General features: G+C 39.3%; 1 protein-coding gene across 4 annotated transcripts in view; it reads right to left on the reverse strand.

Annotated features, from left to right (window-relative positions):
• Positions 1-1,351: 1,351 nt before the first annotated feature.
• Positions 1,352-26,370, reverse strand: part of HIPK3 (homeodomain interacting protein kinase 3) — a 68,602-nt gene continuing 43,583 nt past the window's right edge. For all 4 annotated transcript variants that reach the window (XM_041423321.1, XM_041423322.1, XM_041423320.1 and 1 more), the window contains exons 3-16: positions 22,657-22,780; positions 19,482-19,601; positions 17,734-17,820; positions 16,653-16,837; positions 15,722-15,881; positions 15,197-15,320; positions 12,798-12,919; positions 12,511-12,635; positions 12,191-12,352; positions 10,919-11,215; positions 9,096-9,236; positions 7,407-7,642; positions 6,998-7,125; positions 1,352-5,360 (exon numbers count right to left, since the gene is read on the reverse strand). In XM_041423321.1, the coding sequence (XP_041279255.1) occupies positions 4,905-5,360; positions 6,998-7,125; positions 7,407-7,642; positions 9,096-9,236; positions 10,919-11,215; positions 12,191-12,352; positions 12,511-12,635; positions 12,798-12,919; positions 15,197-15,320; positions 15,722-15,881; positions 16,653-16,837; positions 17,734-17,820; positions 19,482-19,601; positions 22,657-22,780 (2,467 nt within the window). In that variant the 3' untranslated portion in view covers positions 1,352-4,904. The remainder of the gene's footprint in view (positions 5,361-6,997; positions 7,126-7,406; positions 7,643-9,095; positions 9,237-10,918; positions 11,216-12,190; positions 12,353-12,510; positions 12,636-12,797; positions 12,920-15,196; positions 15,321-15,721; positions 15,882-16,652; positions 16,838-17,733; positions 17,821-19,481; positions 19,602-22,656; positions 22,781-26,370) is intronic.

The following is a 26,370-nucleotide window of genomic DNA, read 5'->3' on the forward strand; positions in this document are numbered from 1 at the left end:
TGTGGGAAAAGTGGGCTCTAGATACCAACATGCATTTAAGGGTCAACAATACACGAGGCTAGCTGTAAAGAAGGGAAAGGAAGCAGCTTTCAAAGCCACAGGTGTCTGCAGAATTTGGACAGAGGTGTTTACACATCACCTGAGGCACAGAGCTGCAGGAAAAGCTTTGCAGACACTGTGACCAAATGCACTGAAGAGCAAGCCCTGTGACAGATCCACATCTGCAGGATCTGATCATTCAGCAATTTAAAGCTTTCTGTCAACTCGGAAATATTCTGGTATCAAAAATACACTGCACTGTCATTTCAGTCTTTTACATTTCATTTCTGACTGACCCTAAAATGCAGTGCTAGGCACAGAAACCACCCTCCCCACACGCACCTGTGTGCACCCACCCACCAGGTTCAGAAGCACTGCAATCCCACGGCAGAGGGAGCACATCTGGCTGACAACAGCAGGGCCAAGTGTGCCTTCCAGAGACGCCTGGTCCATAGCAGGTGGCCATCTGCAGCCACTGACATGTGGGGCCATCTCTGGCAGCAGGGGCACCTTCCTGCTGGCCCAGCAGCAGCTGCCACCAGCCTGGCACAAAGCTCAGCAGCAGCGAGGTGCCTGCTGCTATCTGGGCCAGATCACCTTCCTCTGAGGTTGTAAAAGTGGGATATCCAGAACAAAGAGCCTTCGGGCTGTGGCTGCATTGAAGATGGCTTCTCAAGACTCTCTGGAGGAAGGATTGAGCTGCTGGTGGTAAATTGCACCCTCCAATTCTAACAATATGCAAAAACCACCAACTCCTTATACAGAAGGAGAAGAAATGAATACACCCTCCAAGCCTGAAGAAGGAGCATCTTTGCAGGACACAAACCCACAAAATACAGACAAAGTGTCAGTCCCCTCTCCTCATATTCCAGCAGCCCTCTCAAATAATAATACAAAATATTCTTCAAGAAACACATCTAATTCTACCAATTGGACAGATATTGAAAAGCATTAAAGGAAGGAGACTTTGACATGGCGTCAACATAATCAATGGCCATGCCAATGAGATATAGCAGGCAAAATGCAAATCCCAAGTGGATCAGCAGCATCCAGTTAAAGTTCCCAGAAAGGAATTTGGAACCCTGCTGCTGTGACCAAACAAAACCTAGCCATCTCTTATATAAAAAGATCTATTTGAACCCTGTTTACGGAGAGTTGCTAACATTTTAAATTTTATTACTAATAAAATTTAAAATTTCAGAAAGAAGCTCAGTTGAATGATCACGTCAGAATTTTAGAGCCCTCTCGGTAAATTTTCATCATCTTTGCCTTCATGTAACACAGCAAAAAATAAAAGCCACCAGAAGTCATCTGCTGCAATATATATTTTAATTCAAAGTGAATCTTGACAGTAATACACCATAAATTCTTATTTTGACACTCACCAAAATAGTCACCTGGAAAACCCGCTTTTTGTGACAAAGTACAGAAGGCTTGGTCACATTTAAATCACTGAGAACTAGAAAGAAATACTATCGCAAACTGTAAGAGACATTACATCCATAAAAAATTTTCCCAGTCCTCATATTGTAATATTGCACAGTGCAATTGCTACATGGCGAACTAGTGTAGCAGAGAAATCCAAAGCAAAAAAAAAAAAAGCCACAAGTCTACAAATTGTTAAACAGTAACAGTTCAACCTCATTAATCAAGTCTCTATCACTGGGTGTTTCTAGAACAAGTCTTCCTACAGCTTGCAGTGTGATTTAACTTTTACTTAACACAAACCACGTTAATTAGCAGTAAAAACAGAAAATTTAAAAATTAAAACAAAACAAAAGGAGTTAATACAGTAGCATATTTGACCAATAAAACACCCTGAAGTTAAAAACCGAACACAAGAAATTAATATAAAACCTTGCAAATTAAAGTAATATGCAGATATGCAATTCCGTAGTCATGCAGTGTTTTATTTAAAAAAGGCATTAAAACGGTGTTGAGTAAAAATGCTTCTCAGAGGATGACTTTTTTCACAGAAAAGACCCTCACCCTGAAAGCTTTTTTTTCTGCAGATGGGTCCCAGACACTTGCAGTGACAAGAGTCTGTTCTCTCAGAGTACATTGCGGGAGGAGGGGGGAAAGTCACATGGTGTGTCGAATTTAAGCTGTGACAGGTTCCCAAATATTTCATTCTTTAAAACGCAGACGTTTCTAAGATTACAATACAAAGAAAAAAGCAGCAGATCTAATCTGGGGAGCATTTCCAGCAACCCTTCCCTGCACAGGGCAGGACACTGTGGTGACACACAGAGAACCGTGTCAATTTAACAAGCACGTCAGCTCCAAACCTTAAGCACAGTAAAAAGAAAGTACAGAAAATACATCAGACCCATGATGATCCCCATGGCCCCAGGAAAAAAAAAAAAAAAAAAAAGGAAGAAAAAGCAGGGGTTTTGTGGGGTTTTTTTTTGGTTTTTTTTTTGTTTTGTTTTTTTTTTTTGTGACCACAATAAAAATCAATGTGCTCTGTTTGCATTGGTGGTTCTTGGTGTGTCCATCGCCTGCAATGGAGTGAGCACCAAAAAAAGGGAGTGAACAGAAAACAGCACGAGTTTGAAGTGGTAAAGGTGGACATCCAATCTGACTCCCCATGTTTAGGCTTTACATATGTGTTGGTAAGATTCAAATTCATCAGGATACTCCTAGTTGCTAATGTATACTTTATATACACACACACTTGTACAAAATGCATAGAGTTGATTACTAAAAACATCGAAACTTTTGGGAAAAATTAGTTTTCTTAATTTTCAGTGTGATTAAAAATGTACTGCTGGTATTTTTTATTTTTAATGTTCTAATACTGTTGTATTTTAGTTATTACTTAAAAAATAAATCAAATGTAGGCACATTTATTTCATTCAGACATTCATTAAATAAAACACTGCTTGTGTTAGTGGAGTAAAGAAAAAGATTACCAGTTATTAGCTTATTGACAGAGTTAAACTCAAATGCTTTGCACTCTTATTCCAGTCAACATTGCAAGGATTGTATTCCAGATTTTGTTTTACAAAAAGTTAAGTCAAGCCTGCAAGATGCAGCTTCTTAAGTGTCTACACAATGCCAATATGAAAACATAAAAAAATTAAGTTACATTAATACATCCACTTATATGCAGTGATGAGCTCAAAGTTAATGGAGATAAAATACTGATGCAAATAACACACCCCAAAAAAACATATGCAATCATCTTCCATCATTTACAGCATAGTAGTTACGACACTTCAAACATGAAAACAAAATAAAAATTAAAAAATAAAATAAAATAAACCAAACCCAAAACCCAGCTTCTATTTCATGTAATTAGACTTGTACAGAAATTAGAAGGCTAAGAAAGAACTAGTTAATCACCTAATTTCACAGCTATCTGAAGTGGCAATCATTATATAGCAGCTTATCTATGATACATTCAAGATAAATGATACAATTTATTACTTGCCCATAAGCTAAAACACAGCCTCAGCTTAATACCTTCCATAAATCCCATCTCTACACTACAGTATACTTGAGGTCTATGAAAAAGTAGCTACCTTTTATAGGAAATGGATGATTAAGTCTTTGGTGCTGCAAAAGCAACTTCATTTGAACAAAACAAAAAACGAAAAGACACACTTCCTAAGGAGAAAAAAAAAAATGCAAAAAGCATGTAATTTACGTCCCTGACGGAATGTATTAAATAAGCAAACACCCACAACAGGCTAAAACAAATACTATTCATGTAAAAAGACTAAAATCTCTCCCATGCATAAATGAAAGATTGCACACAAAGAACTCACATCTTTTTCAAGCTTCAACAGTAAATATTCTGCTACTTGTTATTAAATACTGCATGGTTCGCTCAAGCTAAGATGAAACCACATCATGGATCAATGAGCACTTGGCTTCTCCTTTCATTAGCTAGTCAGTCATGCCTACCTCACCTCTAAACATTTTATTATATCCAATTAGACAAACACTTTTAAAATAAACTACTTAGGTCGTATTGCAGTTCCATTTACCAGTATGAAATACTGTCTTGTGTGTCACTACTCAATAGCTACTGAATCAACTTTCTTTAAGCACTACTAAAGTCCTGTCTTGAACCTAGATCATTCTGGGGGGGGAAAAAAAGACAGCAAAATTCGGCTACAGCGAAACATGCTGCCTTCTCAATCAGGAAAATACACCCAAATACTAAAATAATACCACACAAAACCCAAAATGAGCATTACGCTATCAAAAAATCAGCAGATCTGAATTTTTAAGTGCTGCAGTCCTCAACATTTATATATAAGTAATAACATTAACAACCTCAAATATTTAAGGCACTATGTGTGGGAACAGTTTACAATGCAGCTGAGATTATTAGGACAACAACATTTAAGAGCAATGTTTAGGCCTTTTCTTTGCCCATGCAAAAGACACATGCAATGTGAAGAACAACAGCTCAACTTTTAGATAAGTGACTCAACATTTAAACACCAAGATACGCAACACGAACGAGTTACTTCTACACCGTACTGCTGACACATGTGCATCTGTTGCTCTAGTTCTGTACACTGAATGGCTTCCCAAATGTAGACGTGTCTTGCACTAGTTAGAAGGCAATTTTATAAAAAATAGCAGGAGCAAAACCAGATTTCTGCTCCCATAAGTCACCTGTCTAAAGTTACTATATAAGAAGATAACATGACCAAAGACAAGTTATACCAAATGTGCAAAACACATTAAAAGTGAGTTTTTTTTAAAGCTCAGAGTTGTTTAAATTGCACCCAAGTCTACATGATTCAAAAAAATAATTTTCCTGTTGTGCCATGGCTAATACATAATAAACACCATGTTTCTTCTTGAACCAAACTTCCGTGCCAGCTCCTCGAAGCGGCGAGCTCTCACATGAACGGGAACTGGCCGAGTTTGGTGGGGCTCAGCGGGAAGCCCGCGTAGGCGGCGGGCGAGGCGGCGATGTAGGAGTGGGGCGGGAAGAGGGCTTTGTACTGAGTCTGGTGCACGCCGGGGGAAGGCAGCAGGCGGGGGTTGATGCCCACGGGCACCTGGTGCACGATGCCGCTGGCGTGGCTCAGGCCGTAGGCCGGGTGCTGCAGCAGAGCTCTGGAGGCGCACGGCGAGGCCAGCAGGTGCGCCACGGGCGCCGGCGAGGCGTAGGGCAGGATGGCGGGCTGCCCGCCCAGGTGGGAGCTCCCTGGCAGGTGGCTGGGGCTGCCCTGGGGCAGGGAGAACGCGTGGCTGGCCACGGTGGCCGGGAGGAAAGGCTGCTGCTGCTGCTGCTGGCGGCGCGCGGCGAAGTTCCCGTTCCACTCCTGCGGGCCCGAGGCGAAGTGCTGGACCTGGCCACACACACACAGAGAAATGGGCAGGGCTTTAGCGATCCTCGGAGCACAGAGAGGGGGAAAAATGGAGGAAAATGCACTAAAACTAGTCAACTTAAAATCGGGAGGAATATAGAGACAGGGATTATTAAATGCTTCGACGGAACAAAAAAAAGATACATTAGCTATTTAGGTAGCAGCACAGACAATAAGAGATGGAAAACGGAACACAAGTTATTTTAATGCTCTTGCAAAGGGCAAAAAAAAAAAGGATAAAATGCCATGCTGGGCTGTTTTAACAGAAATACCATGTATCACATGAGCAAGGTGCTTATTCCACTCTACTCAGCACTGGCTTGGCATCAATTGGAAGTGCTGCATTCAGTTTGGGCACCATAATGAGGCACAAAGAGGACAAATAGGAGAGAAATTTTAGAGGAGAGCAGAAAAAATAATAAACGGATTGAAAAATATCTGAGACAACTAGGCAAACAGAAGTCTAGGTCTATGATCACAGGAAGATGTGGCAGTCATTAACAGTTATAAAGAGAAAAGACTAAAAATCAATTACTCCCATTAAATGATGCAGACTTCAAACTACTTAGGGCATCTACCAAGGAAGGAAGGATCAGCATAAATTCTTGTAATGAAAATAGTGTTCTACACTTTCTGCCAAAAGGCTGAGGAGCTGCAGACACTGAGGAGATTAAAAATTAATACCATGCTGATCATATTAAGGTTTGCTTAGAATTAATTAATCCAATCCTTTTGCATAATCATGCAGAAGGGGAGACTGTGTCACCCACCCAAATGTTTCTTTCAACCTAAACTATTCAACTCATTATTGCTAAATCCTCTTATCTACATATAGCATGCTTTCATTTAGCATTTAACTGACAATATTCACAGTTTCTCTGCAAGACTTACACAAACAGGTACTGCTCTAACATTAATGCACCTCCAGCTATCTAACCAAAAGCTCAATGCAGCTACAGCTCTAAGATAATTAATTAAAAGGGGCTTAAGCTTGCTGTCATGTGTCAACTTCAGTCCTCAGCCACAGCAGACACATTTGCTGTGTTGTTGGGCAATGATAAAAGTAACTTTTAAATTAGCTTTAGGTATCTACTAACATTGGATGGAACTACAATCACAGTGTCATCTCCCCTCCAGCTTCATTGCCTGGCAGCAAAGGTAAGAAATAGTTGGGTTTGCTGACCTCTATCTCACTTCTGGATACTCAAACTAAAACATTTTCATGCACACTATTGACAGAACAACACTGAGATACAGCTGCAGATTTTACCTGCACTCTATGAGTATTTTAGCATTTGGATGTAGGAATAATAAATGCTAACCTATTTTTTTTTTTATCTCATGTTTTGATATTGTGCAAACATTGACAATTTTCCCAGTGTGGCTTTTCTATTATTTTTTCAAAATACAGTCAGCTGTTTTAAGAAAATTACCCAAAATGAAAGATACTTATGACTTGCCCAGTAAGTTGAAATCCGTTTTTCAAGATTCTGACACTTCTCTAATCAAGCTGAAAACCTGCAGCTGCCACAGACAGCAACTGAAACTGTGAGCATTCAGTTTGGAACTCAACTGCTCCAACTCCACGTTTGGAGCTTGTTGGGTGTGAGTGCACATACCTGACTGAAGTTTCCATGGTGCTGATGGAATGCTGATGTCAGTTTCTGCTGACGGTTCCCCACCACAGAAGACTGGTTTATTCTCCCCAGGACAGATCGACCCTTTCTCAGTGGCTGGTACGGAGCATCTTCCAAGAAAAAAATAAACAATGTTATGTTTTTGTTGTCACTATTCTCTTCTGGCAAAAGTTAGACAAGGCTTCATTTGCTTAAGCATGCAGGGAGAAATAATAATACAATACACCAATTAAAGTCAAACCCTAGCACTGTTTAGCAGTGGTTACTACAAATTTGCAGTTGTATGAGTAGGTCAAAATTTTCATATATATATATTGAATAAATATATTGAATAAATACCAAAACTTCTATTCTTATCTACTGGCATAGAAAAACACCTAAACTAACTTACCTGTATTCACCATCTGTTCCTCAAGATGCAACCTGTTTTCAAGTCTCATGGGTGGTACCACTACTGTGCAAACAGTTGATTTGGTTTCAGGGTTAACTGAGGCTCTTGCTTCCTTATTTTTATTGTTATTGTCTACAAAGCCATTTTCCACAAAGGGGCTGTCGTGTCCTGAGGAGTCTGAGCTTGGGGAACCATCCACTGTATCACACCCACTTTCCTGTTCATCATCTGACATGCTGTCAAAAAATACAGTATGGCAATGAAGCAAAGAGATTTTCACGATAGAGGTACATTTTCTTAAATTAACACATTAAATTTACAGTGAAATTACTATAATTTCACTATAAATTAATAAATGGATATCCGCTATAAATGGATAAAAATGATGCATTGTAATTACACAAGCACATACATTCAAAGTCATCCTACCCCTAAATTGCAAGGCTCAAAGAAAAGAGGTAATTTCTTTATATTAAAAATTGATGGAATGTGTGCTTAACTTTAAGTATACAAGAAACAGCAGTGAATTCACTAATGCCTAAACATATGGTCAAGTCCTTTAGTGATTTTATTGCTCATGCAACATGTCCTTTCTGCATGTTGTTTAAAATAGGACAATACAAATAAAATCACTTATGAAAATTAACTTTCTGTGAAAAGTACTTTGACACCGTGAGAGCCAGCACAAAAGTCTGAAGATTTAACTAACTGAATCAGGTAATTCTGAGTAGTTTTTCAAGTAACAGTGATAATGTGACAACTACTGACCAACTAATTCTACTTCTAGATCATTGACTTTTGATTTGAGTTGCTAATTATATGACTTAATACAAGTAGAATGCTACTGAAACCGGAATCCAACACACTCCTCTGCTATTGACAAAGTTGAATTACCAAGGGGAAATAAATTACAGGTCAGTTCCTTACAATTCAAAGAAAATACCCTAAAATCAAGTAGGTCTTTATAAAAAGTTACCTGAATTTTTGAATGTTTTGATATTAAAGAATATCAAAGGACTGACAGTGTTAACTACCAACCAGTAAGACTAAGTGATGCAGACTCAGAGTTCCACCTCCTTGTCAATACATGCTCTGAAAGAATCTTTAATTATTCTAAACAAACTTTTTTTCCATTAAGACCTCAATTAGAATTCATTTTGCACCATGAAACTGCCGAAGGCTCAGGCTAGACATGAGGCAGTGAAGACAAAAACAAATAAAAGCTGTTCACAGCAACAGTCTTCACCTAAGTGAGCCTTACTTTTAGTAGAAGAAAAAAGGCATCAATGTCATGAAAGTTTACAAGATACACCATGGGAAAACCAGAGGCTGCAAAAATTAAAAAAATATATGGTGACCAAATCTGTCACATACTACTCAGGCTTGTTTAATCTTGCAATTCCATAAGAATTTTATCCCAAAGGAAGTTGCATGCAACATGATTATATTTTCTGTGTGAACACCATTCATTCAGTATTCTGAAAGCTTCCACTGCAGCAAGACAGATCTGTTAGGAACGAGAACAGAGCAGTCTGTGCTGTGCAACTGTAGGCTGGCAAATCAATTTTTAAACAGACCATTTACCCTCACCAGCTGGCAACACAATGAAACTTGTGCATTTTTTAGTATCAACTGGGGCTGCTGTACATTAATATCTTTCTTTGTGCTGCAAGGAGCCTGAGTTTTCACCTGTTGGATCTCTTGCAAGGAGAGGGGCTGGACTGCTCCGAGGAGCTGGTGCTGAGCGTGCTGTCGGGGCTGCTCAGGGAGCACACGCGGTCAATGTTCAGGGTGTTCTGGCAGGCTTCACACTCCAGGCTCCCTTTACACCTGCACACAAAAACACAGTCAGCAAACACACCATGCATCACTCACCTAGGTGCAACTCCGCAATAAAAAAGGGCCCATTACTACAAAAGGCCCCTGAAATGTAAACTAACATCCAATTCCTTTCTTCTTTTACATCCAAACCAGGTTTAAACCTTTATGGTGTTCTTTTCAGAAACCTACTGAATGGATAATTTTTTTTACTGAATCAATACTAAAACAAGTAGATTAAAATGTTCTACTACAGCAGTTCAGAGCCTTGAAACTTTCAACAAACTTAGATTTAAAATATGTGTTCCTCCAGCTCAGAATTATTACAAGTAAGGATGAAGTCAAACAAACATTAACTTTTAAGCCTTGCATGCTTCTGTGATGGCTCTGTGAAAGAAAACTCCACTGGGGGACAACATCCAGCACCTGCTTTTGCACCCAAAGGTTCACCTTTTCACACTGTTAGAGAAGTATTTTTTACCTACAGGTATGTAATAGTATCAACTGGGTGACACTGCTAGAATGGTACCATTGAGTATATACAGCAAGAATATTGTTCTTCAACAAATAAACAGGACATGGCATTATGAAAAAAAAAAACCTAAAAAACCTATGGTTTGAAAAGGTGTAACACGCACACAGATTAATGAGGTAGATTTTTGACAGTGCTGCTCCCTTTCAATAACAGAGTGCTACAGAGTTAACTTCCTCCTGAAATTTGATTAGAATAACAATGTTTGTCCTTTTTTAACTCAGATTCATCTGCTGTGCTGATGCCTAGAGAGGCTGACCTAAAACAGAGTCTAAATAAAGAATAAGGTAGGGATTTATTAAAAGGCTTTCAAGGGATACACCTTGGGCAGGACAAAGCCTGGCTGGGGCTATACCCAAGATGCACCCAAGATGGATGACTGGTGATGAGTTTTCACACTTTTTGTAAGTTTTGGTCCATTTCCATATTGGGGTTAATTGTCCAATTACAGCTTCAGGTTATGAACCTCCATCCTCCCAGTTTCCTCTCCTCAATTCACTGCTCTTTTACAATTTTTGGGCCTGAATCTGCAATGGTGTCCTTGGGCTAGGAAAGGATTGTTTTGTCTAAATAGACTGTGAAGAGAACTGGCTAACACTTTATATGAAGTTCAGAGTTCTATACCGAAGCAGTACAAAATCTGGAAAATATGAAATCTAAACCTGAAGGCATCGGTGCTAATGATGCCTTGTGCAGGCTGCCCTAGAGCAGAGGCTGGACGGAGCTAAAGAATAAAGCAGGGATTCATTCAAAGGATCTCCTTCATGGATCCACCTTGGGCAGCACAAGATGAACCCAAATGGTCCCAAAATGCACGAGCGCTCACGGGGTCTCTCCCTGGGATCAGCTCTGCTCCATGTGCACATTGCAGTTCATTGTCCAATTCCAGCTGCAGCCCCTACACTCCCATCCTGCTTGTTTTTCTCTCTCCAGCCCACGCTGTTTGCGCTCTTAGGGCTGAGATTGGGATCATTTGTCCTTGGTGCCCAGCTGGAGCAGGAATTGTTTTGTCTCCCTGCTGGGTGCACAGAGCTCACCATCCCCTCATGTGAAGCCCAGACCCACACACTACAGCAGCACAGAATGTGAGAAATAGCAAAGCTGAATCGCTACGACAGCTGTATTTAAGTAAATCCTAACAAAACCCGAGGCAGATGCTCACTCCCTCAGCGCGTGTGCCCGCGCCACGTCGTCCTCGTCGGTGTCGCTGCTGATGGTGATGACGCTGACGGCGGGGCTGGGGGTGCCGGCCAGGAACAGGGCCTGCCGCGGGCTGCTGGGCACACAGGCCGCGGGGGCCAGCCCGAGCGAGGCCTCGCAGCAGCCGCCCTCCTGCCCCTCCGAGTTGAGATTGTCCTGTGCTTCTATGCAACTTATTCTCTTGACAGCCTTCAGGTTGAGGATCTTTGGAGAGATAAAGGCTGAATTTTGGATATTGGTGTTTTGTAGCATGTTGCTCCTGTGGAGGAAACACGACAATTTGGCGTTTAGTGAATCTCTTCCTGTGCTGTTTTCAACAAAACCAAAGCAGGCAATGTAGGTTAAGTCACCAATTTAACAAAAGAGCAGGCAATGTAGGCTAAATCACCAATTTAGAAAAAGAGCAGGAAAAGTAGGCTAAACTACCAATTTAGAAAAACACAGAACAGTAAACACAGGCAAAAATACTTGGCAAGAATGGTTTCAGATATTAACAAGAAAGATATCAAGTATGTAATATAAAAGACATCAACATCGAACACAGTCTACTGAAAATTCCACGTTCTCATAAAGATAAAAACAAATGAAAATCCTGTTTGGGTGAAAAACAAGCAAACAAAATCCAGCTAGATTTCCTGCAAGGATTCTCCTTGAAAACAAAAGCTGGTAGCCTCCAGATGAACCCCTTACTTAATACTGACATTGCCCGCATAACCCACACACTTTCCCCCTTATGCAGCATCCCACACCTTTGCATGGCACTGGGGCATATTTTCTTCAGTAAGCAGCTGAAAAATTTTTGTATACTTTTTTTCACTGATAGTATTTTTGGCTATCAGTGAAAGATGACTGCAAGGCACACAGCAACCCTGCTATACAGCCTCTCTTTATTTGCAGTTGTCTAAACCTGATATATCCTGCCTCATGTAAACTTAGGAATATCTCATTAGAGCTACCTCAGTACATTCTTATACCTTCCCAAAGCCTGTAAAGACAGCATTTTACCATGATGGGCACATACTAGTCAGAAAGAATTAAAACTAATTAGTATTGCAAGTATTGTTCCATCTAGTCTACTACCAAAGTAACTTAAAGAGAAAGGACACATTTTCCCAAAAGACTGTCTAGGAGGAATTGTGTCCAGCAAAGATGTCACTTCTACAAGTTGTTTTCTTGCCCACAAAACAACGACAGGTACACTGTCTTTGAATGTTCTTAGAAATATTCTACTGACCTGTTCTGGCACAGTTTGTTCCTCTTGGTAGCTGCAGGCTGAGGCCAGACAACATGTGCAATGCCCACACTAATTGGCTGAGGGGCAGACAAGGTTATCTGATGTGTTAAAAGAGGCTGTGGTATCATTGAGCTGTAGTGGGTGCCCTGGGTAATCATCTTCCTGGGGAAAAGGAAAGGCAGATTTATACTGCAGGTCGTTCCCACCAGCACCCCTAGCCTTGTTAAATCACAGCCACTGAGATTTAACACACACACCACAAAAAAAAAAAAAAAAAAAAAAAAAAAGCAGGACTTTTGTGGCACAAAAGCAGGACTCACCCCCAGTCTCCAAGCCTCTGTGGGCCAGCCACAGGATCAGAGGCCAGAGATGTGGCTGGAGCTGCCACTGGTGCCACCTGCTGCCATGCAGGAACCAGGATCTGCTGCGTCTGGTTGGACCACGCCTGCCGGGAAGCACAGGAGGTTTTATGGCACAGGCAATTAATTCCCTCAAGCTACACTTGCTGCATGGAGTTCAGCACAGACCAGGAGAGGGACTGCAACAGAACTCTACATTTCAAAACAGTCACTAATTAAATAAGAGCTTTGCTTTAAAGCAGGCCAACCTGAGAAAGGATTCCTGCTCGAATCTGTAGTGGCTGAATTGCGTGGGCTTGGGTCACCAGTGGAACTGCATTATCCACCCTCAGGGAGAAACTGGTGGGTTTGCTGTGGTTTGTAGGAATTCCTGGCAGGGAAAAAAACACATACCCAAGCTTTAGGCAAACAGCAGTCTTGCTTATATTTTCTGAGCAAACACAGAGGACAATTTTAAAACATTTCACCATTTTTAAAAATGTGTTTATGACCTAATTCCATAATTTAGATTTTCAAGCCAAACAAATTAACACCTAAACATTTTTTTTTGTTCCATAACTTATCTGCACAAATATTTGAGCTGTAGTTTCCAGAAGGAACTGCCAATAGCTACTAGCTGGAACAGATTACTAGAAAGAGGAATGACTTTGGCAGAAAGTTCTGCAGAGCTAAGCAGTAACTCTTCATCACAAACTACATTAAAATAATTTGAAAGGAAGCAGGCAAAAGTAAGCAGAACTGAATTTCAAAGCTTCTCAGAATGGACTCCTGCGCATCTCATGCTCTGTATTTCCAGCAGGCTGAAACACATTCCTCTCAGCTTTTACAGCTAGCAATGCCACATGTATAATGTCCCTCTTTGCTACCATCTCTTTAGTGGGAAATAATGTAAAATCTCCCATCTAGTTCATCAAATATCTGCAGCAAAATCCATAATCCTATTCCTCTCTTCATCTAAACAATGCAAACTATAGCACTGCTCACCAGAGCATAAGACAAAAAAGATACATCTCATGCCTTGTATAGATTTCATTATTGTCACAAGAAACTACAACACGTATAGCAATGCTGTAATGTTTACAACAGTAACATTTTTTAAACAATAATGCCAAACTGTAATGAAAGAGGAATTTTTTTAACAGACATTGCAACAGAACAGCCAGGCTTGAAGAAAATACTGGCTAGGAAATAGGAAAAGATATCCCTGATCTCATTTTCTAACTACACTTCATGCCTCCTGCTTTACTCAAAGATTAAGCATGGGTGTTCACAGGTAGCTACTAAAGAATTACTACACTGAAGTTTGTAAGTGCTTTGGCTGGTTTTTTTTGTAATCTTTACAGTAGAGGATGAAAGAAAGTTTTCATCTGATGTAATTCTCTCATGTCATAACACAATACTCAGTTATAACCACGCACTTCAAAGCTTTTCATTTTAAAATGTACTTGACTGATTTTTTTTTCCCCACAGCCATCTAGAAGAGCAGCATCTTAACTCTGACAGAAGTAGAGAGTTTTAGCACTTCAGATACTCCACAGAGCAGCCAAGTTGGGAAACTTTGAAGGAGTGCCAGATACCATTAATATCCCTTTTCATCTGTGCCAGCAACTCTTCACCTATGTGATGAAAACAATATAACCCCTCCACTTCAGCTGTAGCAGAAATTAAATTTGGAAAGTTATCATCACATTAAGAATACAGTATACAAATCACAGATAAAGTGTCTGCCTGTGCTGTTTCCTTTTCCATAAATCACTTTATTCATCTGGGAATAATGAAAACAATAGTGTTTTGTTTTATTATGGAGTATGTCATTGTGTAAAGAAGACATACAATTTAAACAATTAACTGCTCAGAAGGAAATCTGTGTGAAGCAGCCTGTGAATAGTCAGACCTTTCTTGAGTTTCTGGAACTCAAGGTAGATGCAGCTGCCACAAAAAATATTATTGATAAAGTCTGCTGTATCTGTCTTTATCTAAAGAGACTAAGACTTCCTGGGCTTTAAGCTTAGGTTGAATATTTCTGGTTTTTTTTTTTCATTTCATAGCGCATCTAGTGTGATTTCTGAAGCTTTAAAATGCAGAGGGAAAACTAAGGTCATTCTTAAAAAAACTACTCCCTATAAATTCCATAACTTCAAGGCCTGATCTCAACATGAAGCTGAACATCACCAAAACAAATAAATTACATCTTTGGAACAAAGACTATAATCAAGCTAAGTTAATAAGCAAAGAGTATAAACTGCCTTCCCATTTCCATAAATGACTATTACTAGGATAAGACACTGATACTCACTCCATCTTTCCTGTTTTCTCTCCAATTTTATTTCAGAACACCCTCCTTACTGCTTCTCCTTTCACATTTTTTCTCCTATTTTATCCAAGACATAAATTTATCTGTGTGTTTGTACAGTACATGAAGATGGGCTCTGGGTTGCTTAAATCATTTTCTGCAGGTGCTGATTTGCTGTTTCTTTCAGAAAGGTGCAATGAATCTGCATCTGACTCACACGCTGATTTTTAATGATGTAATTAAGTCGGTTTAAATATAAACCTTAAGTGGATATAACAGAAAACTCAAATATTGCTAACAGCCAAGCAGCAACACTCATATTTTAGGAACTGTGACAATTACAGATAAATATACCTTGAATAGCTGGAGGACATATAATCAGTGCTTGCTGGAAAACATCACTGCAACCAAACTGAGCAGTTCCTGCCTGCAGTGGAATCCCTTGGTGCAGAACTGAGTGGGCAGATGCAGTTAATGCCTAAGGGAACAAATTCAACACAGGTAAGGTTGTTATAACTGTGAATCTACATCTCTCACACACTTGTCCCACCACTTTATACAGTAAATAACTAAAACAACTTATAAAAATGAAGGTTTCAAATCCATTCCACAGGAAGCCATCACACTGGGCCACTGGAGGGCACCAGAACACAGCACTTGCAACCCCAGCTTGTAACTTAATTTGAAACACATTCTAAATGATTTAAGAAAACATTAGGAAAAAACAAGAGGAAAAGACAGAAGATTTTGCCACTTAACAGATGTAATTTTTTCCAATTATTAAATTAATTAGAAAAACTACATTAACTGAACTTACAGTAAAAACAAAACAAAATAAAACAAAACCAAACCAAGAAAAACATAAACTGTTGTTTTTACCTGACTTCTTACTGGACCAATTTTGGTAAAGCTTGCAGTCAGGTTGGCTGCACTGCCTGAGGCAACTGATCTCATAAGTGATGTTTTATTGCAATTGCTTAAGTCATACAGGTTTGATCGGCATTTGCAAATATCCATGATATGAAAGCAGGACTTCACTCTATCAGAACCAGGAAATAAATTGCTTTAATCACCATTTCATGTCGTTAAAGATAAAAAGCAATTCCCCAAAATAAGGGGGAAAAATTAGTTCAAACTTCACATTCCCCAGTTTCACAGAATGGGATCATCCCCACAGGTAGAAAAACAGAAACACTGTTGTTACTATGGTCACAGCAAGCCTCTCTGATGCATATTTAAATTCAAGGAAAATACTGCTGTTTCCTTCTCTTTCCATTTAACACCATGCTCTAACAGCTGTGTACAAACAGGAAAGATAGGAAATTAAATAGATGGAAAAAGCTTGCTCTTTCAGTGAAATGCTTGCAACTTTAGGAAATCCACAGTGAAATATACAACTCCAGAACCCCAAAAATCTTTCAATATATTCCACATTAATCAATACATGAAAGGAAGTATCTGAGATGTTAACCTCAAGAGGAAATGCCTACCCTAGCCTTCAATGACTGACAGGAACTAGGGCTCCTCATACTTCCAAAAATCACACTCAAGTTTCTGCAGTGCTGGAATTGTAACAATCATACATAAAACCAACTTAGAAATCTATTGCTCTAACTGTTACTTTTAGATAAAAACACAGTTATTCAAGCAGTTTCCTTGACCCAACAGATGTATCTAATACTGCAAGCATTTGAAAGAATTTTCTAAGACACTGCAAAAATGATGAAAGGTTTTTTTTCTCTCTGATAGCAGAAGAAACAACACTTTTATACAAATGAATTGCAACAACAGAGATTTCTATGTTACATACTGGTTGCTATGAGGAAAATCAAGGAGGTGCTTCATGGTAACAAAAGAATGGTTCAGGGTCTCAGCTGGAGTGATTCTTAAATCAGCATCAATAAGCAACATTTTCTTCAACAGACTGACAAATTCCCTCCTATCTGCCTTCTCTGCCAACAGGTCACTTCCTTCCAAATCCATCACCATGTTCACCTGGCACAGAGCAAAACAGTCAGATAGAAGACATGCATATTAGTTTAACTCTTTCTGGTACTGTTTTCTGCTATGAAATACTAACATTCAGCATTTTTATCACATGGTGATAAAATGTATCACATGTACAGTAGATTTGTCTTAACCCAAAATGGCTGGCTTGGAATTGGTGACTTTTTTTAGGCTTGCACACTACTCCCCCCTTGCAACCTCCCCACTTAAAAACTGCTGAAGGCTTTATCCCAGTCTGAGACCTGGAATTTAAGAAGTAAGATTTGGAATAAAGATCTTTCTATGGTCTAAACTCAAACTGTAGAGTTGATCTTCAAAAAACTATTTCAAGCACATATTAATGACAGCCTTGCAACAAGATTTGATCCTTTTTTCAGAATGTGAAAGACAAAAACAAAAAATTGCCTTTTCTTATTGACCAGAGAGGTATAAAGCTAAAGAAAACTGAGGAAACAGTTATGTTTTTAAAAACAAAATTTAAAAAAACTACACTTAGAATTATATTGTTAAGATAACAGAACTATACTGGAAATCAAACAATAAACAAAGCAGGTTCCATATGCATTCTTTGTTTATCCTTTGCCACAGTGGCAAATAAGGTAGAAGAGAAACTATACATTTTACACTAAATTCAAGGGTTCCCCCACCACAAGGACAAGTTCCACTGTTTAACACAAGCAATGGAAAAGGAAGAACTTGACTAAAAACTCAAAGGGCTGACACAGCCAGACTTTTTCCTCAGGGAAGCAAAGAAGAGTGAATATGACTACGACACAATAAATAATATTCCAAAAAGCATTTCTTTCTAAACCAGTAAAACATTTTAAAATCACCAGTCATTCCCACACATTCCTTTTGCAGAGGAAGGAGGCTTTAATACTCACGTGCACTATATCATCCAAACTGTTGAAAATATACTTTCTGGCCTCTTTAGACTTCATACCTGTTTCTGCCTCATGTTCTTCCAATGTCTCAACAAAAAGAAAAGGAAAGCTGAGTTTAGAATCTGTCAATAAAGGTCACCTATAACTACACAGTGACTTTATGTACTTATTGACCTAAAACGATTATTTTTCCCAAATTATTAGTATATCAGTTATATATTTGTATGCTGCTTTACTGGCTACTTTCATTCTCTAAATCAAAAGACAATAACTACACTGTTTTACATCTTACAAATCACAGTACTGGATTACAACAGATAGTTTATGAATCACACAGGAAGTGCTGAAAGCCTAGCATGGAGCAGTTTAATGAAACTACTGTATTTTTATATATCACAGCTTTTGTATTATTGTATTTTAGCAATTTTCTCAAACTCAGACCTTAAACCCCAAGCAGCAGCTATATCACATCACTGTGAAAGAAATAAACCAAAAACCAGTCAGGATCTGTTCAACTTCTTTCTCTTTTCTTTATTATTATACTTTTATTCCTCCACATACACAACAAGTGGTGTAAATAATGTAAATATTTCAGTATGAAACAAAAACACCCTAGAGAATGAATGGTTTGTGAGTTGGTATAGTACCTTCTGTTACAATTTTCCTTCCTCAACACCACACCAGTAGGCTGGTGCTGCAAGAGGCAAGGTGGGACTTCAGGGAAAAAGCTTTTAACACTCAGATTACAGAAAAGCTTCCAAAATGAACTTTGACAAAAACTACAAGTAATGAGCAACTGCCCACATTGAAACTCCTAATTAACCTCTGCAAGGTGACAAAGAGCTCCTGGAACTGGGGAGCACCAAGAACTCACTCCAACATGGAGAAGGCAGGTGTAAAGTGTCAGCTAAAGCCCGAGTGCTTGAGAAAGCAGAGGGAGGGATTAACCAGGTGTGGGTGTAATTGCAGATATGTTACATAACCCCAGAGCTGCCGAGGATTTACCAACTTGCTGGGGGACTTATGCAACTCGTGCTGGGAGCTGGCAGCTGTTTGTTATTACAGAGATCCCTGTCAGCCCCAACTGCTGCCTGAGCCCTCTGTAAACCCAGGGAAGTTGGGCCATGAAGCAACAAAATTTTTTAAAAATAAATTATTTGCGTGGGAAGCAAAAGCTCTGCTTATGGCCAGAGTGCAATAATGTTGCTTAGAGAGAAGCAAGGTGTGCAGAACACAAAAGTACATTTTGTTTTAACTTTGTCTGCACTCACTGTATTGCAGCTTTCAGCAAACAAAGGCTGTTTTAGCAGGAAATCTAAAAGAAATTAGCTGTACACAGCCATGTTATTTCTTAATCTCCTTTTTCTCTTAGGAATTTCTGATACTGAAGCCAGTTCTGGACAAATGTTGTCAGAGCAGTGTGGACCTCAGAGTCAAATTCCTTACATGAAGTCAAAAGCAGCAATGGAGCAAAAAAGAGAACAAAACCAAACAAACACATTCATTTAGCACCTCTGGAGATACAAGGCTTAATTTGAATTCCCCACCTGGCAGCCACGAACTGGCCACAGCACAGCCTGGCAACTGCACCTTGGGGGACAGAAAAAATGGAAGGGATAAAGAGCAGGAGCTGCTAAAAACCACAGGAGATGCACCAGGGACATAATGGTTTTGTAGTGAATCTTGGCTTCTCTCGTTTCTCTGCTCACAGAATATTGTGCTGTTTTCCACTACATTCTACTGCTTACCTTTAATCTCCAACTAGAATATGGTGCATCCGTTTCTCTACAGAAAAATCTTGCAGTTTTCGTTCCCATGCTTAACAACTGCTCTCCTGGCAAACCTTGAGTCTGTGAAATGTAACGAATCTGAGGAAAAAACAGAACAGGGAAAAGAATTTACCTCTTGCTTTCAAAGCGTGATCCCCACACAGTTAAAAACTTGTCATTTCATTTGAGAAATGACAAAATGAACCATGCTCAGAGTTCCACAGCTACATCTTACAGAGGGGAGAAGCCTAACCCTGAGCACTTGGCAGTGCTCTCTCCATCTCCAGAGAAAGCCACACATAAACAAACCTCTCAAGTGACCTATATAAGCAAGCTTTTTAGGTTGGTTCACAGCAACGAGGAGCTGGGGAGAGTGGCTGACATTACCTCCTCAACCCACTCAAATCCTAAATGTATTTTTTTAATTCTAAACAGGAAAATCAGTAGGAGTACTTTGTTTGCTTACAGAACTTGGATTTTTTTTTTTTTTGCATGTTCTCATTACGTAACTTGATAAAAATCCTTCCCATTTGCTGTTTCCAGTGTATCAGGTCTTTTACACATCTGACACACCTGCATTTCAAGGAAACATTCCATGTGGAAAGGGAGTGCCTGTACAAGCTCCAGGCAGCAAAAGATAGTGTTGTTGTCCAAGAAAATCTGCTACTGAGTGTGATGGGAATGGACTGGCTTCATGCCTGAAAGAAATTTTGCTCTGAAATGTTCAAAATTCATTTATTTTAGATGGTTTACTATGCATTTTGCATTGCCTATCAGAGTTGGTGATCAATGGATTACCTAGACAAGTTAAGTTTCAAGGCTCCAACAGAAATCTGTTGAAACATGATGTGTTTTAACTACTGTGCATGCAATGTTAACTCACTCTGCAAGGGGAGGGTTATCCCAGAGGCAGTATTTCAGAATTAAAAACCACCTTGGAATTGGAACTGTACTTGGCAATAATTGAAAACCAAGCTTGCTGCAGGTCGGGATGGAGAGGGTACAGATTCCAGCAGCCAGGGCTGAACTTCTGAAGGGCAGGGTCCACAGAGGGGCTGCTGGGGTGAGCCAGCCCCTGGGAAAGCAGGAGCAGCCAGGGAATAAGAGAGAAGAAAGGGAAAAATCAAAAGGAGTGGCCAAATACACCAGATCAGAAATTGAGAGATGAGAAGATAAAGTCAATGAAAGAGAGGACTTGAGAGCTGGGAGCACCTGAGAGGAGAAAAACTGATGGGCAGTAGAGAGAAAAAGGAACATGAGAGGCTTCTGCTGAAAAGTGACAACCCAAGTGGGGAGGAACTAAACACAATGCTGCCAACTTCTGGGGTTTAGTATCCTCCATAATTCTCTGCCTCAGGGAGTAAGGAGAATCCTATTTGAAAAGAAATGTTTCTAGATCATTTATAATGTCCTCAGAAAACAAAAGAGTCTAAAAAAGTAGAGGGGAAAAGCCAGTGCATCAGTTGAAAAATTCAGCAGTTAAATGCCTGTGCCTGTTTCTAATAAGTATTAAAGCTCAGAAGACAGGGCTGTTTTCTACCGAGAAATACAGCTGTTACTGCTTCTAACCACAAATGAATGTAAGAACTAAGAGCTCCCTTTCAAGGGCCAGTGTGCCAGCTGCCACACACAGGGGGACAGGGGGGAAATGCAGCACAAAGCCTGTTTGTTTACTCAGTGACACACACCACGTAGCAGGAGGACAGGAATTCCCTTGGAAGCAATCTCCTGCTCCTGCTGTACTCATGGATACTGAGAAAAGCCCTGAATCTAATTTCTCCAAAGCAAGTTTTGCAGAGCTGCTGGAGCACAGTTACAAGCCTAGTTAAAGCAAGGCAATTCCTGATGATGCAGAGGAGCTTGCAGCCCCTCTTCCACCACAACTTCTCCAACATGAAGATCAGGCAAGTTGCTAGATGAGGCTTCCAGCAAACTTGAATAATATGTAAGGGCTAAATAAGTTTGCCGAGTTTTTTGGAAATTTTTGAGAGAGCGTTATAGATTCTTTCCAAAAAACAAATGCCCTCACTTTATCCTTAAAAAGAACAGCAAATTATATGGGTTGTTAGATGTTTCCTCATTCATTTTCTATTTTAACAGCAACAGTCTGCAAAAAGGTCTTGTAAATGCATCAAAGCATCAACCCACATTCCATTCATAGCTCACTTCCCCGAGTGAAACACTGCGTTTTGTGTAAATGAAGGAAACTGAAACAGAAATATTACCAACATCAACACAAAATTAATATATCCCCTGAAAATGGTTGTGACAAACAAATTTTCAGCAAAGTAGTTCAGATCTGTCAGTGCAGAAAGCCAAAAGCCCACTCCATGAGCAGGACTTGAATAACTTAAACAACATCCTCACAACTAAATGCTGAATCAAAGATAAGAACTTAGCAAAAAGCCTGTGCTGCTCCTTCTGAGGTTTTCAAGAGATTGCTTCGCTTGCAAAGTTCAAAACCAGGAGGGCATGCTCATTACATTCCTCCCAAATTCCACATTATTTTCCAAGTGTTTAAAATAAAAATGTTCTACATCTTTCATTAGAAACAACATGGGGTTTTATTAAGTTTGCTCACTAGTGCTGATGGTGTCAGTACTGAAAACTCCAACAAAGCAAGGGCAGAGCTTTAAGAGCTCCAAGCTTTACCCCTACCTAGCTACAGTATGATTGTGACAGCTCATTCTCGTTCCTCGTGAAGTACAGGCTCTCAAATCCTTGAGCTTTGCTGGATTTCCAGAAAATATCAGAAAGTATTCAGAGCACAATTAATCCTGACATCTGAATAGACATTCCAGAGTCAACCCTGTTCATGGCAAATGAAAGAGAGATTATAATGCAGTGATGGTAGCTGCAAACTTTGGTTTCCATCAGAAACAGCAGCTTTAATACCAACATCTATTTTATAAGATGGAGTGGGGAGGACAAATGGAAACTTAATTCAAAAAAAGCAGCACAACATACAGTCTGGGTCAGAATCAGGATTTATGTTTCTAGAACAATCAATAAGGCTAAATTAAAAGCACTGAACAGACTTGAAGAAAAGCTACATAATAGGGGACATTATTAGCATTTAAAACTCCAGATTAAATGAGCTGAAAGTCTTAAGTTGCAGGAAGTGCACATATGCTAGTGAAATTTATTCTACTACCTGGTCATATTCCAGTGCTCCTGGGTACAGTGGCCATCCAAGAAACAGCTCTGCAATCACACACCCTAACGACCACATGTCTATGGCTTCACAAAACGGCAATCCCAGTATGATCTCTGGTGCTCTGCAAATCAAACATGGTTACTGAAGTTTTTTCCTTGGGGAAGAAAGGTCATTCAACAATCCAACATGACAAAAAAAAAAATTAAAAAAACCAAAATCTATTTCTTGATAATTGTTTCAATAAAATCACAGCATTAGAAATTGCATTTTTATTTATCTAAGTAACCTGTGCTAGTATTTTGCAGCTCTGAGATGTTTTGTTCCTACAAGTACCAGTTTGCTTTGCATATGAAAATAACTGATATGCCTGGAAAACAGAATATCCCTGATGCAGAACTTTTGCCTTTCCTCCAGGATGTCTCAAATGAGTTGCCCACTCAGTGTCGTAAGTCTGTAACTATATTCCAAACACAACAGTCTTTTATCTAAAAAAAAAATACCCGACTACAAGTTTTATCTGAAAATCCACTTGCACACTTCTCAACTGTACAGTACACTTAAAGCTATTTAAAATATCAATTTAATTATGTAACTGCAAATCCCTTAATGTACTCAAATCAGTTGAATGTGATCAATTTTTAAATCACTTAAATGAAAGCACTGCATTTGCTAAACGGAGCAGGTGTTATTTTTCACCTAAAACAAATGTGAATTATTTAACCAACACCATCTGAATTTATGTCTGCAGTCAAGAACCAGAAAAATTGGTATTGACACAGCTGCTAAAGGGGCTTTTAACATCTCTGTTCACGTGAAATGGAACTCAAGTATTTTACAAATATCCATTTTCATTGTATTTGTCCATTTAAAACCTTCCCTCCCAGCTCATTCAAGCTATTAACAAAAGGAAAAAGAATGAATTTATATTTGCATTCTAACATGGAAAGACGCCTGGAGATGTAAAGTATTATTTAAAGCATCACACTATGAAGGGATCTACTTTTAAAGCAGACAATCTGTTGTTTGCTTAGCATGTCACAGAATAGCAGGAAGGTGGTTAAAACCACAAGGGTAATTCCCAATACAGCTGGGCAGAACGGGACTATCCAACTGACCAGGAAACGTGGGATTTCTCACCTGGGGAAAAACTCACAAATCTTATGCTTCAGCACATCCTGCCATTGACATTCCACACACAAAACTGACTCTGATCATAGTAAATACCTACGTATCTCATTCTCCTCTGACATTTCCCTTTATCAAAATATTCTTTAAATTACTGACAGGTGCTGGATTGGGAACAAATTCCTATTTTTATGCTACACTGGGACAGAGAAGCAGTCTTGCAGCTGTAGAGCAGATCAAGAGCTGAAGCATCTCCATTCCTTTTCACAAGGGGTAGTTGGTAGTAGCTGTACATAGACATATTTCAAGCTCTAAGGATGCATGTTCACCACCAGGGAAATGACTCCCAATGCTCTGCCCCATCTCTGACCAGTGAAGCCATTTAGGCTTCTGCCACAGGGAAAATCCAACACTTTTTAGATGAGAAAATCTATAGGACAGGATATTCTGTTAAATAATTATGTACTTTCCATTCATGCTAGCACTTCAGTTCTCCCCATCCTTGCCACAGACCATTTTGGATGTGATTGTATGAAGGCTAAATCTTGTCATGCTGGCAGTGAAACTGGAGAGGCTCAGTTTTCCACTGCCTCCAAAGATTTGACTACAATAAACTTCTAGGGATCAAACATATGTATTTTTGCAGTGCAGGATCCTGACACCGCAGTAAGTCTTAGCTAGTTTTGTTATCCAAGAAATCAATTCAACATCCCTGGATGCCACAGGACAGAAATAGCAGTGAGAAGCGTCTGCCTTTCCCCGCTGGCTGGGTGCCAGTCTGCCTATGGTTGTTACAGATCTCTGTTAAAATACACTTCCTTTTGTTGTATTATGTTACAGCCCTGAATAGTTAATGAACATACATACACACAGCCTATGCATACAGGGGCTTTAACAAATGCTTCTGCTAAAATAAGCTCTGTAAAACCTCTTAGGTTTACTCAATGGTTAATGTGTGCGCCGTGCAAAAATAGTCGCAAGTCTGTCGGTCTGTCTGTCCCTGTGGAGAGACAGGATCCCAAAGGAGAGAAGGATGAGGGGAGATACAATGGCAAAAAAAAAAAAAAAGAGAGAGAGGTTGCTTGCTGTGTTTCAAAATACAGTAATCTGGTGGTTTTTCCACAAAGAAAATCACTAATAAGTAAGTCGAAGGAAAAGGGAGGTATTTCAGGAGACGTGAAGCGCCCCTCACTTGCCAACACCAGACCTGCCATCCAGAAAGAAGAGGAAATAAATGTGCTCCTGAGCACAGCTACCTGCACCATTGCAGAGTACAGGGAACAAAAAAACATTTTCAGGCCAGCCTGAAGAGAGGAAGATGAAGAGCTGCTGCTCTGTCAGGGCCAATGTCACCTATCATGCTAGTCCTTAATGGAGCAACTTCCCCACAGCAAATTAAGTTGCAGGAGAACTGTAGCTGAGATTGATTATGTTTGGAGTGGTCTTAACCAGCTCAAATATTTTTGTTAAACACAGGTTTGTTAATGTCATGCTCAAAAACACCTGCTTCTGTTTCTCCTTCTTTTAAAGTTCCTGTTAAAAATCTGCCTGGAGAGCTGAAGAAAAAAAATGTTAAAGTGGAAAGAATTATTCTCCAATTTTTGTTTTTAAGATGACCCACAGCAGTTTTTTCCTATAAGGAATATTTCACCATGCCCATCAAAAGGAATATACTCCCTTTCCTAACTACAAGCACAGAGAGTGGCAGGAACTGCAGATGTCCCAACAGTCCCTTTAACATCAGATTACTCAAAAAACAGTGTAACTCTCTCAAAACAGCAACACACACACACACACCCCGCCCTGCTTGGTTTTTACTGCAGATGACAAGATGTTCAGTGCACCAGAAGACACCAGTCTCCACCTCAGCAAATAGCACCTGTTATCCCATACCAAGACATCAACAAGGAGAAGACCCGAATTTTCTAACCTTCTTAAAGACACTGAATCTTACTTAAATGCACTTAAATTAAAAGCAAGATTTTAAGAGAGAAAGCACCTATTTCCTTCTTATCAGTGTTAATTAAACATTAATTAAAAACATTATCATAAAACAGCACAGCTTAGACTTTACAATTAGAAAGATCTAAAAAGATGAAAGACAAATGAATACCTGTTTCAGCTGCTTGTTTGGATAGTCACATTTCCATTTATTACATCACAGACCATAAATACATATACTATATGTATGTACTATATGTGTATATATACTATATATATATATAGTATATATAGTGTGTATATATATTTACACTGTAACTTTCTGTAAGCAAACTTACGAGAGAAGAAATCACACAATTTGTCCCATTAACTTGTTCAAAGACCAGAATATTTCATAAAACAGTTTAGCTTCAGCATTTTAGCCATCTTGGAATAAAGCAACAAAATGAACAAATTTGAAGAACAATGAGATAGTTCCTTGATGGAGGATTAAAAAAAAAACAAAACCACAAAAGAAAAAAACCACAAAAGAAAAAAAGAAAAAAAACCACCACAACAAACCCCAAGCAAAAACTTGCTTAAAAAAATCAAAACTGCAGCATAGTAACAGAAAATTTCTTCCTTACACTGGAGGAACAAAGAATG

This window comes from Onychostruthus taczanowskii, unplaced genomic scaffold (assembly GCF_017590055.1).
Source record: "Onychostruthus taczanowskii isolate IOZ18803 unplaced genomic scaffold, ASM1759005v1 scaffold76, whole genome shotgun sequence".
NCBI lineage: Eukaryota > Metazoa > Chordata > Aves > Passeriformes > Passeridae > Onychostruthus > Onychostruthus taczanowskii.